Source organism: Colobus angolensis, unplaced genomic scaffold (assembly GCF_000951035.1).
Source record: "Colobus angolensis palliatus isolate OR3802 unplaced genomic scaffold, Cang.pa_1.0 Scaffold420, whole genome shotgun sequence".
Lineage (NCBI taxonomy): Eukaryota > Metazoa > Chordata > Mammalia > Primates > Cercopithecidae > Colobus > Colobus angolensis.
Window position 1 is genome coordinate 64,185 of NW_012117600.1, and position 16,049 is coordinate 80,233.

At 51.2% G+C, this 16,049-nt stretch overlaps 1 protein-coding gene across 2 annotated transcripts; it reads left to right on the top strand.

Annotated features, from left to right (window-relative positions):
- The first annotated feature begins 11,178 nt into the window (after positions 1–11,178).
- On the top strand, positions 11,179–14,720 carry CHAC1 (ChaC glutathione-specific gamma-glutamylcyclotransferase 1). Of its 2 annotated transcripts, XM_011956663.1 has the most exons (4): positions 11,179–12,021; positions 12,430–12,465; positions 13,582–13,623; positions 13,759–14,720. In XM_011956663.1, the coding sequence occupies exons 1-4, from the start codon at positions 11,665–11,667 to the stop codon at positions 13,981–13,983; spliced, it is 660 nt and encodes a 219-aa protein (XP_011812053.1). In that variant the 5' UTR covers positions 11,179–11,664; the 3' UTR covers positions 13,984–14,720. The 2 variants fall into 2 exon arrangements, with proteins under 2 accessions (XP_011812053.1, XP_011812052.1); XM_011956662.1 differs by having other exon boundaries at positions 13,582–14,720.
- The last annotated feature ends 1,329 nt before the right edge of the window (positions 14,721–16,049 follow it).

Consider the following 16,049-nt stretch of genomic DNA (forward strand, 5'->3'; position numbering starts at 1 on the left):
TGCGGGCGGGAGGGGCCGTCGACCCCGGGAGGCTCTCTGGAGCCCCCCTTCTCCGTCCGGGGCCGATGAGACTAAGGCGGCAGGGGGCGGCCAGACGCCCGAGCTCCCTCCGGGCTCCGAGCCCCTAAGCTGAACGGGTAACCTGGGGGGAACCCAGTGCCGGGCTTTCCCCCAAATATTCTCACAGTGTCCGGGGAGCAGGCCCTTTCCCCTGGCCCCGCCGTCGCAGCAGCCAGCCCCCGTCGCAACCCCACAGGCCTCCGGCCATCCTGGTCCAGAGACATCCTCAAGGGAAGGGAATGGCGTCGAGCAGGGCCGCTCACCGGTCTGAGTTATGGGGCTGGAGCTCCCTTCCAGCGCAACCCCTCATTACCGGGTGCTCTGGGACAAGTCCATCTACTTCATTCCTTCAACACTGATTAGCACTGGAAGCAGGACTTGCTGTCTGCCCAGGGCCGCTAACCATCTAGCTGCTTATCCTTAACCTCTCTGCGGGTAATGCCTGTTAGGCGTTACTAGGGGGTAAGTTGTGAGCAGTGTTGTAACCTCTGCTGGTGGGTTCATCCTCCTCAAGCATCTCTAAGTGAGCCACTTTCTGGAGCTCCCCCTGCCCCAGCCCTCATCAGCAGGGTGGGACCTAGGGAGGTTGGGGTCTGGCAGGATAGTCCCAGTGTTAGCAGCAGCCAGTCCGTGGGGGTCTGCAGCAACCTCAGTTCTTGCCTCCTCAGAAGAAAGAATTCCACCGACGGGCATAAGGCAGAAGGAGAGACTGAGGCAAATCTTAGAGCAGGAGTGAAAGTGTATTACAAAGTATTAGAGCAGGAACAAAAGGAAGTAAAGTACACTTGGAAGAGGGTCAAGTGGGCGACTTGAGAGATTCCAGTGCGCGTTTGACCTCTGACTTGGGGTTTTCTATGTTGGCATGCTTCCGGAGCCTTGCATCCCTTCTCTCTGACTCTTCCCTGAGGATGGGCGGTCCGCATGCCCGAGGCCTGCCAGCTCGTGGGAGGGATCGCGTGTGCAGTGTGCTTACTGGATTGTGCACATGCTCACTTGAGGCATTTTTCCCTCACTACTCGAGCATTCCTAGAGGAAGCTCAGATACCAGTTGAGCTCCGCCATTTTGCCTCCTAGTGTACTCGCTTGAGCCCACTTGCCCTACTCCTGAGATCTTATCGGGAAGCTGCTGATCAGTTTCAGGTATTTCTATTGAGAGACTGCCTTTCCCTGGTGCGGGCTGCAACAATTGTTATTTTAGAGAGACAGGGTAACAGCCACCTGACCATCACCTGATGGTTGCCTGAGATTCCTGGTGGGGGGTCGAGGGTCCTCTCCTGTGCTGCTCATGCCTGTCTACCTACTGACACCAGCAGTAGCCCTAGGACCAAGTAAAGCAGCTGAGATCACAGGTTTCTGTCACCATTACTTCCGTGTGCCCCTGCCTTCCAGGAGCATCACTAATCGAGGTCAACCTCCTCTGATGTAGGTAGGGGTGGAAGGGAGGCCCTTGCTGTGGGAAGGGACAGCAGGACCCCCAGGTCCTCAAGAGTCACCTTCCCTTTGGAGATCTGCCACAAGTGACTTTTTACCACCCTTCCCTGGCCTCTGGGGCATGGTACCCCTTAACATTCTGGTCAAGAGTGGGCTCAACTTATTTCCTTCATCCCCAAAGTTTCTCTGAGGCCAGGGCACAGGGCCCAAGAATCCAAGTGAGTCTACAGCCTGACCTCATAATGGTAACTAGCATCACAGGAATCCGGATTTAGCAACAGGTCGGCTCTGGCCCAGAAGCACCCTGTCTCCTGGCACCCCCTGTAGGGCAGAGCCACAGCCCTGCCAGGCATGGCTAGCCTGTCTGTGTCTAGTGACCCCTCCTCCTGGTGGGGCTTGGGGTTTTGCACATCAGCACTGGCCATTTGACTTGTTGGAGGATTGCTGTCCCTTTCCCACAGTGGCAGGTGTTGGGGCAAGGCTCGTGGTACTAAGCCCAGTCTGTTCAGTTTCACTCCTCTACCAGCAACCCCCTTCCTCAACGCTTCCTCTTCTGTCTCTGGTAGAAGAGATCTGAAAGGTCCTGGACATTCTCTCTTCTATTAGCAGTGGGCCCTGGGGAAGAAGGAATCCCAGCTGTTCTCCTTCATTGAAAGGGCTTCACTGCCTTGGCTCCCTGTGGGCCACAGAATCTACAGCACCAGCCAGGCCCCTTGTGAGCACCCTGACTTCTCCACATGGCTGGTTTTCTGAGGCTTCTCTTCTAGAGCTGGGTCCCACCACAACACAGCATTTCCATGAGATCCGAGGCTCACCCCAACCCTGTGGATCTCTTCTCTTTGCAGCCCTGGCACCCCACTGAAATGTTCCGCACTACAGCTTCTCCTCAGCCCTGCAACTGGTTGCTTCCTGTCCCCACAAATTGTACTTTTCTCTCTCCTTGGAATTGGGAGCACCACCCACCAGTCCTCTATTGGAACCCCAGCTTCTTTCCTTCCAGGTAGATGAGGACTGAACTCTGGATAACTGGAACACCAGCCACCCCACAGGTGCCGGGTCAGCCGGACCTCTCCACCTCCTTGGAGCCTAGAAAATGGGCAGGAAGCCAGGTTTTTCCACCATCCCAGGCACCCTTTTGCCAGGATATGAGTGAATCTCTACAGTCCCTGCTTTTGTGGACCAAGGGCCAAGCAGCCTTCCCCCCTTGGCCATGGGTTTGGCTGGCACGCCCTGCAGAACAGCTGCCTGGGACTGTCTCTCCCTCTTCTGAGGTGGACTGTATGCAGGGATCCTCTACTTCATCTGCCCCTCCTTTGGCCAGAATGTCGGTGGGACCTAGGTCCTCTTTGCACAAGACCTGAAGACCTGCAGACACGCCTTTCAGAGGTCTGTGGGAGGTTATGGTTCCTCATAGATGCTGGATTATTTACTAATTTATTTATTTTAGCACCTTCACTCCATGCATACACAGAAAATCTCTCTTGGCTCAAGCAACTGTTTGTTCTGTCAATAGGATGTTTATTCCGCTAATAGTGTGTTTGAGTGAGACCATTACCCATTCTGTCTTTTAGAAACATGCCTTGGCCGGGAACGATGGCTCACACCTATAATCCCAGCACTTTGGGAGGCCAAGGCAGGTGGATCGCTTGAGCCCAGGAGTTCAAGACCAGCCTGGGTAACATGGGGAGACCCTGTCTCTACAAAAATGCAAAACAATTAGCCGGGTGTTGTGGGATGCACCTGTAGTCACAGCTACTCGGTAGGCTGAGGTGAGAGGAGTGCTTGAGCCTGGGTGGCGGAGGCTGCGGTGAGCTGAGATTGTGCCATTGCACTCCAGCCTGGGTGACAGAGCTAGATCCTGTCTCAAAAACAAACAAAAAATTAGCTGGGCATGGTGGTGCATACCTGCAGGTCTCAGCCACTTGGGAGGCTGAAGTGGGAGGATTGGTTGAACCCAGGAGGTCAAGGCGCAGTGAGCCATGATCATGCCACTACACTCCGACCTGGGGGACAGAGTGAGATCCTGTCTCAAACAAACAAAAAACACGGCCAGTGCAGTGGCTCACACCTGTAATCCCATCACTTTGGGAGGCCAAGGTGGACGGATCGTTTGAACTCAGGAGTTTGAGACCAGCCTGGGAAACATGACAAAACAACAACAACAACAAAAAATTAGCTGGACGGTGGCAGGTGCCTGTGGTCCCAGCTATGCAGGAGGCTGAGATGGGAGAATCACTTGAGCCTGGGAGGTCGAGGCTGCAGTGAGCCGAGATTGAGACACTTCACTTGCCTGGATGACACAGCGAGACCCTGTCTCAAAAAAAACACCCCACATTCCTTTGGCACCCTACTTGCTAGAACAGTCTGTGAATTGCATGGCAAGGATGGAGAGTGAGATAGCTGGAGATGTCCTTTACTGATCCTAAAATGCTTACCTTGATCACTTCCTCCTGACCCACTTCATTCTTCTGCGCTATTTCAGAATGAGAGGTTCACTATGGCTCTGCCCTGGATGAAATGGAAAGTGAAATTGTCTGAAGTAAAGACAATAAGAAGTCAACATTTGTTGAGTGTTTCTGTGTGACAGGTACTGCCTATGGTATTATTTCTTTCAATCCTTTCCAGGCCCTGCAAGGTCAATGCTATTACTTATTCCCTCTTTACAGTTGAGAAAACCAAGAACTAAAGACACCATGCCTAGCGTCACTCAGCTGGTACATGGTGGAACTGAGCTCAAATATGAGCAAGCTGAACTTAGAGGCAGTGTCTGGGCAGGCTTTTCTTTTCTTCTTCTTCTTCTTTTTTTTTTTTATGATCACAGAGAGGCCACATTTTTAAAACTGACAACTGAATCTCTACATACATACAGTTTTGCCCACATTATAAGTGGCTCAACAATTATATTAATGATGCAAACTCATGAAAGTTTACATAAAACTGCTGCTCTAGTTTTCGGTGCATTTTGTCTCTCTCTCTCTCTTTTTTTTTTTTTTTTTGAGATGGAGTTTCGCTCTGCCGCCCAGGCTGGAGTGCAATGGCACGATCTCGGCTCACTGCAACTTCCGCCTCCCAGGTTCAAGTGATTCTCCTGCCTCAGCCTCCTGAGTAGCTAGCTGGGATTACAGGTGCCTGCCACAATGCCCAGCTAATTTTTGTATTTTTAGTAGAGATGAGATTTCAACATATTGGCCAGGCTAGTCTCAAACTCCTGACCTCAGGTGATCAGCCTGCCTCGGCCTCCCAAAGTGCTGAGATTACAGGCGTGAGCCACCACATCCAGCGGTTTTGGTGCATTTTTGTGCCAGCTACTTTAGTAGGTAAAACAAACATAATGAACTCAGCTACTTGAATCCATGAGAACCAGCTTTCAAAAAAAGCACGCGGAAAGTGTATGCATAGTAGGGTTTTAAGAAAAGGCCCCATATTCTCTTTCACAATTAGGACCACATTCCAAAAGCATAATTCTAGGTTGCTACAGTGTCTTCTCTGCTACAAATCATTGTTTCAAAGGTTAAAGAAACAAGAAGATAACTCACATAAAAGTGTTTTAAAATATTTTTCCTACTCAAAATAAAAATATATGATCTCCATAAAATTTTACTTATATGTATATGTATATGTGTGTATATATACATATGTGTGTGCACGTGTGTATGTATTATATAAATTATATATTATTTATTTATTTATTTTGAGATGGAGTCTCACTCTGTTGTCCAGGCTGGAGTGCAGTAGAGTGATCTCAGCTCATTGCAGTCTGCACCTCCCGGGTTCAAGCGATTCTTGTGCCTCAGCCTCTTCAGTAGCTGGGATTACAGGTGTGTGCCACCACACCTAGCTAATTTTTGTTTTTTTGTATTTTTAGTAGAGACAGAGTTTCACCATATTGTCCAGGCTGGTCTCAAACTCCCGGCCTCAAGTGATCCACCTGCCTTGGCCTCCCAAAGTGCTGGGATGGCAGGTGTGAGCCACCGCGCCCAGCTGATCTCCATAAAATTATAAAGAGATTATATCAAAATGTTGACCAGACAAGCCAGACCATTTGCCTTCACTGATTGCCTTGGAGGACAGAGCACATGTGTCATGTACAAGGAAGGGGAGATGGGGGTAGAGTTCCCACTCTCCCCACGCCTGCGGAGTAGGGGTGAACAGGAGCTCTTTGGCTTCCCTGGGGTTTTGCTTCCTTGTGTACAGAATTGAGGGAGGTAGGCTAGATGGCTTTTAAGAGACCCCTCAACTAAAAGTCAGCTTGAGATCCCATCTTTGAGCAGACATATAGGGGTGGCAAAAGAAATGGATTAAAAAACAGATGGATGAAGTCTTTCTCACCTTTTGATACCATCACTCAGAAGTATTCTGTACTATAGTTCAAGGAAATCTTTGCCCGGTACTATTACAGGGTACGCAATGAGGCATCTGACAATGACATTTTTTATAAAAAAGAAAAAACAACAACAAAAAGCAAGTTTTGATAAAAAATGTAAACAGGCTATGCTAAGTTTGGGTGGAAAAACAATACATCACCATGTTACTACCAGCAGTCAGGACGTCCTGTCTCTGAATTGTAGGAGCCCCCAGTCTGGTTGGGAGAAATGCCGAGGGAGGTGCTGTTCAGGCCGTCCAACAGAGACCTGATGAGTGCACACCGCTCAGGATATGGAGAAACAGGGGCCCAGGAAGACAACTTTAATGAAATTGGTTCTAAAACAAAGGATGCAAGAGAGTCAAATGATCCAAAGAGAGTGATGACTTCTCATTTTCTGTCCCTTACAGAGACTATAAATATCATTTCTTCTGGAATCTAATACATTTCCAAAATGCATCACTTATATTTTCCTCACGAGGCAGGCACACATTAAGCATGTGACAGTCATATGAATTATTTGTGAGCTCCAGGGCTTCCAGGAGCTTTCCTGGAGCTTATGGTCAGAGGCGTCCTGAGATTTCAAATAGTAAAGCTTTCTCCATGGCCACATGTTCCTTTGATGTTTGGGTTATTGAACACAAACTCACTGGATAATTTGTCTTCAGCATAGACTATTTCTGTTCCTAAAAGTGTTAGTTGTGCTTTCTTTTTGATTAACACTCTGACTCCATCTTGAATAACTTCTTCATTGAAATCTCCTTTGTCTTCGTTTATTCTAGAATATAAGAAAGGTCATTACAGGCCCTGGTTCAGACACCAACTTTTACACCTAATGCTCAGGCTTATCTTGAAGAAGTTATTTTATCTTGTTTACTGCGGAAGGTGTCAGACTGCTGGTGGCCCTCGTGGGCTGCAGCTTCCTGTTGCTCATAGCCCGGACAGTCCTCCGGACTAAGGAAGCCAACATTTTTGTCATCCGGATACCCAGGTGCTTCAGGCCTGAGCTCGGCGGCCTCAGCCTCTTTCTTTGGACATAGCAGGCCCATTGATGCCACCAGCTCTGGCACACGGTGCACTCAGGCCTCTGGGAAGGTTTTTCATCCTTCAGGAATTAGTAGCATCATAAGGCAACTTCATCCTTTAGCGTATAAATTAGCATCACTCCCTAGCTCCTAAAACAGCCTTCCCTTGTTTCAGATAAACATGCTGACTAACACCAGGAGGTGATGCCAATCTCTGGTAAGAGAAGAGAGAAGGAACAGATCCTCAGGAGATAAGAAGTAGCCACCCGGAGGGGAACAATAAGGAAATGGTTAATTTGGGAAAGATCTAAAAAAGGAAACCACCACGTGCACATCACGTGCACATCACGTGCGACTCTGCAAGGTGGAGGTGATGCCTGGGCCCATAGTCTCTCATGAGCTGGCACCTCTGTGGGCATGACATCAGCAGCCCCCTCCTGGGGGGCGTTAGAAGGAAAGACGGGAAGGGTTTGCTGTTGAAGTTACAGAGAGGAACCAGCTAAGCGAGTGGTTTGCTGCCTGGGAGTGTCCCACTGGGAGGAAAAGAGACAGATGTTGCTGGCAAGAATAAGCAAGGAATGGGGACAGGCAAGACATGTTCCCAGGAAGGTGTTGCAGATCCCCTGGGCCAACTTCTGTAGAGATTCCTATTTTGAGGGTCGAGGTTGAACTTGTGTTATGTGGGACATGGGCTATAGCCCTGATCTTTTCCAAGCAACAGCCTCACTTATTCTACCTACATTTGTGGCGAATCTTCCACGTGCCTGGCTTGTGTTGGTTCTCTTGGGCCTTCAGTGATGAACCATGCTCTCGGGAAGCGCTCAGGTGAGTGACAGGCAGGACGCAAATGATTCCCAGCCAGGAGGCTCTGGAGCTGGCCCAGCTGCCTTCAGACCCAGGCTCCACTACTTTCTGCTACGTCACCAACAGGGCTTACCTAGCTTTCCTGCATGCTCATCTGTGAAATGATATTTACCTCACAAAATAGTGAAGAAATGTGTAATTAGAATGGATGATGTAAAGGTGTTTAGCAATTGCCTGGCACATGGTATGCACGTAATAAATGAGTGTTTCTGTTGTAAGCACGAGTTGGAAGGGGCAGATCAGTAAACTGCAGTGGCGTAAAGTGTTGTGGCAGCACAGAGGAGGGAATGTCTGACTCTGCCAGGAGCAAGATCAGGTTATTGAGGACATTGCCAAATGAGTTATGAAACACTGCGACTTTGGTCAGGGTGGGAGGAGGTCTGAGAACAGGCATCGTGAGAATGTTCCCTAAATGTTTCAGGTATGCTATCCATCCCTCCCCCACCAGAAAACCACTAATGACGCTATAAAAGTAACTTTATTTATTTATTTATTTATTTTAGACAGGATCTTGCTCTGTTGCCCAGGTTGGAGAGCACTGGCACAATCATGGCTCACTGCAGCCTCGACCTCCTGGGCTCAAGCAGCCCTCCTGCTTCAGCCTCCTGAGTAGCTGGGACCACAGTTGCATGTCCCTAAGCCGGGCTAATTCTTAAAAATTTTTTGTAGAGATGAGGTTTCATTATGTTTTCCAGGTTGGTCTCAAACTCCTGAGCTCAAGCGATCTTCCTGCTTGGCCTCCCAAAGTGCTGGGATTATAGGTGTGAACCACCACGCCCAGCAAAAATTAACTTACTGTTATTTAAACATTACTTTCTATACAACTTGGAAAACAAAGGAGAGAATTGCTCACAATCCCAACACACTAGTATTTGCTGCCTCCCTATCTTTATTATTACTGTTTTTAACAATAGTACATGTGAAAATTTATATTTTGCATTTTTGCCTTAATATGCAATCATACACATTTTTACTACATTGTTTGTTTTTTTCCCGAGACGAAGTCTTGCTCTGTTGCCCAGGCTGGACTGCAATGGTGCAATCTTGGCTCACTGCAACCTCCACCTCCCGAGTTCAAGCAATTCTCCTGCCTCAGCCTCCCGAGTAACTGGGATTTCAGGCACCTGCCACCATGCCCGGCTAATTTTTTTTTGTATTTTTAGTAGGGACGGGGTTTCACCATGTTGCCCAGGCTGGTCTCGAACTCCTGAGCTCAGGCAATCTGCCCACCTTGGCCTCCCACAGTGTTAAGATTACAGGCGTGAGCCACTGCACCCGGCCGGACATATGTAATTGTTTCTAATGTCTGCACAAATTCAATGGACTATATCATATTTATGTAACTAATTATTGCTGGGTATTTAGGTTGTTTGTGTGTGTGTGCATGTGCATTTTTCCGTCATGTGAATGGTAAATTGACATAATTTCCTTAAACATTTAGCTAATTTTGGATATTTAAGTAGTTTTTTTCTTTTGTTTTTGCTATAATAAGTAATGGCTGGGAGTGGTGGCTCATATCTGTAATCCCAGCACTTTGGGAGGCCGAGGTGGGCAGATCACAGCCAGGAGTTTGAGATCAACCTGGCCAATATGGCGAAACCCCGTGTCTACTAAAAATATAAAAATTACCCGGGCGTGGTGGCAGGTACCAGTAGTCCCAGGTACTCAGGAGGCTGAGGCAGGAGAAGCACTTGAACCTGGGAAGCGGAGGTTGCAGTGAGCTGAGATTGTGCCACTGCACTCCAGCCTGGGCAACAGAGAGAGACTCTGCCTCAAAAAAAAAAGTAACAATGCATTGAAAATATTCAAGCATATGGCTTTTCCCGTATTTTGAATAATTTCCTGAAGGAGTATTGGGTCAAAGGGCAGGGATATTTTATGATTCTTGATTTGTATCACCAAGCTGCTTTCTCAAAGGGTTGTTTGTGCCAATTCAGATACTTCAACAGTGTGTGGATACCAGTTTCCCACTTCCCGGCCTACAACCCACAGCTGGTGAATGGAGAAGAGGACATTCTTCTAAGAAGCTACCAACAAAGGAGGTGCTCACATGAACTAAAGGCGACAGGATGGAAGAGAAGAGGGAGAGTGAATGTGGGGAATGGAGAGAAAGCGAAAAAGAAAGGAATAACCAGAAAGGACCATGTGCCTATATATATATATATATATATATTTTTTTTTTTTTTTCCTGGTTGGAAAAGTAATTCATGCTCCTTGTAAAAATCCAGACTTGTGGCAGGGCGCGGTGGCTCACACCTGTAATCCCAGCATTTTGGGAGGCCAAGGCAGGTGGATCTCGAGGTCAGGAGATCGAGACCATCCTCAGTAACACGGTGAAACCCCATCTCTACTAAAAATACAAAAAATTAGCTGGGCATGTTGGCGGACCCCTGTAGTCCTAGCTACTCGGGAGGCTGAGGCAGGAGAATGGTGTGAACCGGCAAGGTGGAGCTTGCAGTGAGCCGAGATTGGGCCACTGCACTCCAGCCTGGGCAACAGAGTGAGACTCCATCTCAAAGGAAAAAAAAAAATCCAGACTTTTTCATTAATGTTTAAGTTTGATACTGAAAGTCCTCCTCTGGTGCCAGCCTCTGCTAACAGTTTAGGTATATTCTTCCAGATTATTTCTTACACGAATACTGTTTGTTTTAAAGAAATACCTTCGTACTATACACACTGCTGTGCAACTTTCCCACTTATGTCTGTGACACCTTGGGAATGAATATGTGAAGTGTGCAGATCACGTTTAGTTTGAATATTGAATTAGAATCGAACGAGAAGCCATGTTGCACATTTCCCCTGCCAGCCATCTCCTGGCCAGTTTGGAGAGAAGGCCTTCAGCTGCCTCTGTTTCCCTTTTACAGTCAGCGACATCCCCAGAGGGCAGTCTCTTGCTGCTGCTTAGGGGGTCAACCCCAGTCGGCCTGTGGACTCGGCTGGGAGGCCAGAAGCCAAGGACGAAGACCAGTAGCTGGCCATAGCCTTGTGGGGACCTCACTGGGCCCTCCTTGCCCGCTGCTCCTGGGACCTTGTGCCTAAGGATTAATCACTGCTGCAAAATCTCACGTCCAGGAAGAACTAAACCCATCGCCTTGGGGGCAAGACTAGCTTGGCTTTTGCATCTTTATACCCTTTATAGCCCAAGTGACTGCCGGCCGATCCAAGCGCTCTAACAGGCTCTTCCTCGAGCCTACCTGGGCTCAAGGGGTCCCACGCCTGGTCAGGGGCGTAGCCCTCACGTGAGGTCTGTAAGTTTCAGGCGCCTGGCCTACCTAACTCAGTCCCGCAGTCTCTGCAGAACCCCCTGCCGCCCCCACGGCCCAGTTTCTCCATTTGCTCACACTGGCCAACGGCGTGAGGCACCTGAGTGGAATGTGGACGGTGCCTCCGACAGCTTTCCCGCAGTGCATGATCTCAGGAGGGGCCCCAGAGACCGAAGTTTACGACGCCCAGAGCGCTCCTTCTGGACGTGCCCTGGACTCGACTTGGGACTGAGTCTGTGCCACCTAGGCTGGCAGGGACTCGGCCAGGTGCACGAGCGGCAAGGCTGGGCAGACACCGCCTGGGACTCGCTCGCCGTACCTCCAAGGGGCCCAGGCCATGAGGGGGCGGCTGGGGAGACTCCCGGTGCCCGCCCTGTGCCCGGTGGGTTCCCCCTGCCCGCCGCCTGACGCAATCCGAGGCGCCCTTGCTGCATGCCGGCGCTAGAGAAACCTCCCCTGCCGTTGCATCACTCCTGCCAGGTTTGCCACAGAGGTGGAGCCGAACCAATCAGCGGGCGCGCTGGGCCCGGGGCGGGGTTAAGTGAGAAGCACACTCCGAAGTTGATTGGCCAAAAGGGGATTTGCCCCGCCCCAATCACCGCGGCAGCTGGCCGTGGTGGGCGTGGTCTCCCGGCAAGAGGGTTTAAAGGGCGCCTCCATGGGGGGCGCTCAGCTGGAGCGACCGAGCGGTGCCAGGCCAGGTGTGTGCGTCCGTCGGTCTTTCCGTGCCCACGCCGGAGACCAGCCCCGGAGGCCGCCTGGGCCTATCCCTGTGCCCGGCACCATGAAGCAGGAGTCTGCAGCCTCGAACACCCCGCCCGCCTCGCAGTCCCCTACACCGTCCGCTCAGTTCCCCCGAAACGACGGCGACCCTCAAGCTCTGTGGATTTTCGGGTACGGCTCCCTGGTATGGAGGCCCGATTTCGCCTACAGCGACAGCCGTGTGGGCTTCGTGCGCGGTTACAGCCGCCGTTTCTGGCAGGGAGACACCTTCCATCGGGGCAGCGACAAGATGGTGAGCATCCATCCGTGCCCAGGGGAGTGAGGGGGTTGGGGGCGGGATACTGGGCGCCAGTGCCCTGGAATGCCCGGGGCTTTCTGGGCCAATAGAAAGAAATGTGTAAACCTGTGTCTGGGGTTTGTGGCTTATTTAAATGTATGTGTCCAGTGCATCACTGTGATGGCAGGAGTCTGTGAACCTGTGGATCCCTGTGTTGATCACCAGTTGGGACCACTGACATCTGTCTTACTGTTTCTCCTACATCCGTGCATCACTCCCCCACCTTCCCCTGCATGAATGGGAATCTGTGCATGCAGAGCGGGGCACTCTGAGGCCAGGCCAGCGGGATTGATAAAGGTTTCCTTGCTGATGGCAGAGCTGATTTCTAACTTGTCTGTTTCAAAATCTTTCTTCCCTCCCTAGCCTGGCCGTGTGGTGACGCTCCTTGAAGATCATGAGGTAAGTGCCTGAATAATGAAGGGGACCCTGGCCCAGGGTGAAGGGGGACGGCAGGTAGAGCTCACAGGCTCTTGGCTGCAGGCTAGTTCTGTCTGATGCTTCTCTGGCAGAGTAGAAACGTGTTCTAGCTCAGTGCTTCTCACCAACTCACATGAGGATCTTGTTAGAATGCAGATCTTAGTTCAGTAGCATGACAGTGGGTCCTGGGACACAGCATTCCTAACAAGCTTACAGGCGATGCCACCACATCCTGGACCACACTTTGAGGAGGAATCCTGTCTTCCCTGGTACTAGACCACTTTGTCAACTGTTTTTTGTTGTTATTGTTGTTGTTTTGTTTTGTTTGTCTGTTTTTGAGACAGAGTCTCGCTCTGTTGCCCAGGCTGGAGTGCAGTGATGCGATCTTGGCTCACTGCAACCTCTACCTTTCAGGTTCAAACGATTCTCCCACTTCAGCCTCCTGAGTAGCCGGGATTACAGGCACGCACCACCACACTCAGCTAGTTTTTGTATTTTTAGTAGAGACAGAGTTTCACCATATTGGCCAGACTGGTCTAGAACTCCTGACCTCAAGTGATCTGCCCGCCTCAGCCTCCCAAAGTGCTGGGATTACAGGCGTGAGCTACTGCATCTGGCCTCAACTATTTCTTTTTTTTTTTTTTCTTCTTTTCTTTTTAAGACAGAGTCTTGCCCTTGTCACCCAGGCTAAAGTCACTGCAACCTCCACCTCCCGGGTTCAAATGATTCTACTGCCTCACTCTCCCAAGTAGCTGGGATTACAGGTGTGCACCATGCCTGGCTAATTTTTGTATTTTTAGTAGAGATGGGGTTTCACCATGTTGGCCAGGCTAGTCTCGACCACCTGACCTGAAGTGATCCACCTGCCTTGGCCTCCCAAAGTGTTGGGATTACAAACATGAGCCACTGCACCTGGCCTTTCAACTGTTCTTAAGAAAGAGGGAACAATGGTTTGAGGTATTGCCACCAGATGGCTCATCAGCCTACCACAGCCTCCCTTAGAGAGCACAGTCCTGGGTGGGGGTGGCATGCTAGCATAGGAGAGGGAGCAGCAAGGAGCTGTCATAACTGACCTTGGGTGTCCTTATTTCTTCCCAGGGCTGCACTTGGGGCGTAGCATACCAGGTGCAAGGGGAGCAGGTAAGCGAGGCCCTGAAGTACCTAAATGTGCGAGAGGCAGTACTTGGTGGCTACGATACCAAGGAGGTCACCTTCTATCCCCAAGATGCTCCTGACCAACCACTGAAGGCATTGGCCTATGTGGCCACCCCACAGAACCCTGGCTACCTGGGCCCTGCGCCTGAAGAGGCCATCGCCACGCAGATCCTGGCCTGCCGGGGCTTTTCCGGCCACAACCTTGAATACTTGCTGCGTCTGGCAGACTTCATGCAGCTCTGTGGGCCTCAGGCACAGGATGAGCACCTGGCAGCCATCGTGGACGCTGTGGGCACCATGTTGCCCTGCTTCTGCCCCACTGAGCAGGCTCTGGCGCTGGTGTGAGGGGCTGAGCCCCTGTGGGGAGTGCTCATGTGGACATCAAGGCCAGACACCCCCTCCAGTGCACAAGACAGACTTGCGACCACTTGAGCCCACTGAGCAGACATGGTAGGTGGCTGGAGGCTTCTCTTTCTCAGCCCCTGCCTGTCTGCCAGCCTCCAGCTCTCCTGCTTTAAACTTACTACTTGAAACTTTATTTATTACACCATGTTGGTGTGGTGGGCAGGCGGAGGGCCTGCCCTGGACACAGGGGGCCCTGCTGAGCAGTGGCCCCATCCTGGAACTTGACCAGATTCCCCCAAGTGCTGCTGCTAACCCCATGCCACCCAGGCCTCCTCCTCCCCAGGGAGTCTCCAAGAGCCTCCATCCTCTGCTCACTCAGCCCAGCCATCCACAGCCCTGGGAATTCCACCTGCCAAGGATCCCAGCAGGCTGGACGAGGGATAGTAGGGCATGAAGAAAAGGAGCTCTGCAAGGACTGAGGCCCCGGCCAGCCCTTCTCCTCCACTGGTTCCCCAGGGCAGAGCTGGAGCTGATGCCTGGACATAGCTGCTGAGCCTGGCCTGGGCCTCTTACTCATTTGGTGATTTCCTTGTCCCTCTGTCTGTCTGTCTATCTACTTGTCTGGGCCACTCCTGCCTGTGTGTTGGTCTATTCCTGGGAAGCTCATCACTACTGGCCCTGACACCTTCCCAGTCTGTCCCATACTGTTATCCATAAAGCTCTCTCTTTCTCTGTGCTGGGCTGGAATGTGGTTCTTTCTCAGGTGGGGGTTTAGGGGCAAGCGAGGTGGTGATGCCCTGGAAGGCTCCTAAGAAGGGAAAGGGCTCCGTCTTCCTCTCCTTCCCTCTCTCCCAGGGAGGGGCAGCTGGGCAGGCAGAATTAGCAGGTGACATCACTCTCATGGGTACAGTTCATGCCTTACACATGCAAATAGTGCCCCCTGAGTTGTGCAGAATTCAGCTCATGCTCTACTTGGCAGCGCTGTGAGCAGTGTCCTTGCCACCAACCTGGACTCTGTCTCATCCTGCCCAGCTGCCTCAAGGAGGCTGGCAGGCTTGGAGCTCAGACCAGCTCTTCCTCCAGCTGCAGGGCCAGTGGCTGCCTCTTCCTAACAGGTGGGCCAGAACCCTGGGGTCCTGCCAAAGGAGCCTGTAGGTTAGGGTAGGGTGATGATAACTTTAAGGCAAGGCTGACGGCAGGGACCTGTAGCCTGGAGGACCTGGTGTCTCTTTTGCTTTCAGAGTCTGAGTGCTCACTGTTGCCTCCGGGATGTGGTGTTGCCTGTGCCTTCCCCATTACCATCCCCTGACCCAGCTCACCCACACTGGACTGTGGGCCCCAAGTTTACCCTCTGCCTGTCCCCAGATGTTCTTGTCTAGCTCTTGGGGACAGATCACAGCTCCGGGATCTCAGCCTGGTCCTGAGCTTCTCATCAGGAGTAGCCTCTTAGTGCTACTCAACCATTGGACTTGAAGAATGGGGCAGAGCCAAAATGACAGGGTTTAGCAGCAGAAGAGCTTGAGGTCAAGGGCTGGGCATGGTGGCTCATGCCTGTAATCCCAGCACTTTGGGAGGTCAAGGTGGGAGAATCACTTGAGCCCAGGAATTCGAGACCAGCCTGGACAACATAGTGAGACCCCATCTCTATAAAAAGTACAAAGGAAATTTAAAAAAAAAAGTGCCTTGAGAGTCCAACCCAGCCTCCTCCTCATTGCCCAGTCACCTCGGGAAAAGCCTTCAGCCCTCTGGGCATGAGTTCAGTCTCTGTGAGGGGACAATGCTGTGGGATGATGTGTGGGGCAGGCTGGGTAGTATGTGTAGCTGCTGTTCTTGCGGCCGGTGTCCTGGATTGGTCTGGGTGTCCCTGGCAGGGTCAACTCCGATCAAATTGGGCAGCCATTGTGACTGGGGAGGTGCCATGCCTGGGCCGTGTGCTCCTGTCTTGGCGGCGTTGTGTCTTGGCCATTGATAGGAAGAGTGTGGAGTCCAGCCAGCTTCCTCTGGGAGCCTGGTGAGGGCAATACAAAAGGAGGAGGCAGCAGGTGGCAGGGAGCCCTGGACAGCTG

What these genes read in the sequence shown, in the direction of transcription:
- CHAC1 (XM_011956662.1), top strand. Translation starts at nt 11,665, where the DNA reads ATGGGGGGCGCTCAGCTGGAGCGACCGAGCGGTGCCAGGCCAGGTGTG. An exon ending in ATCGGGGCAGCGACAAGATG is followed by an intron (nt 12,022 to 12,429) that starts GTGAGCATCCAT and finishes TTCCCTCCCTAG; the next exon opens with CCTGGCCGTGTGGTGACGCT. An exon ending in CGCTCCTTGAAGATCATGAG is followed by an intron (nt 12,466 to 13,581) that starts GTAAGTGCCTGA and finishes ATTTCTTCCCAG; the next exon opens with GGCTGCACTTGGGGCGTAGC.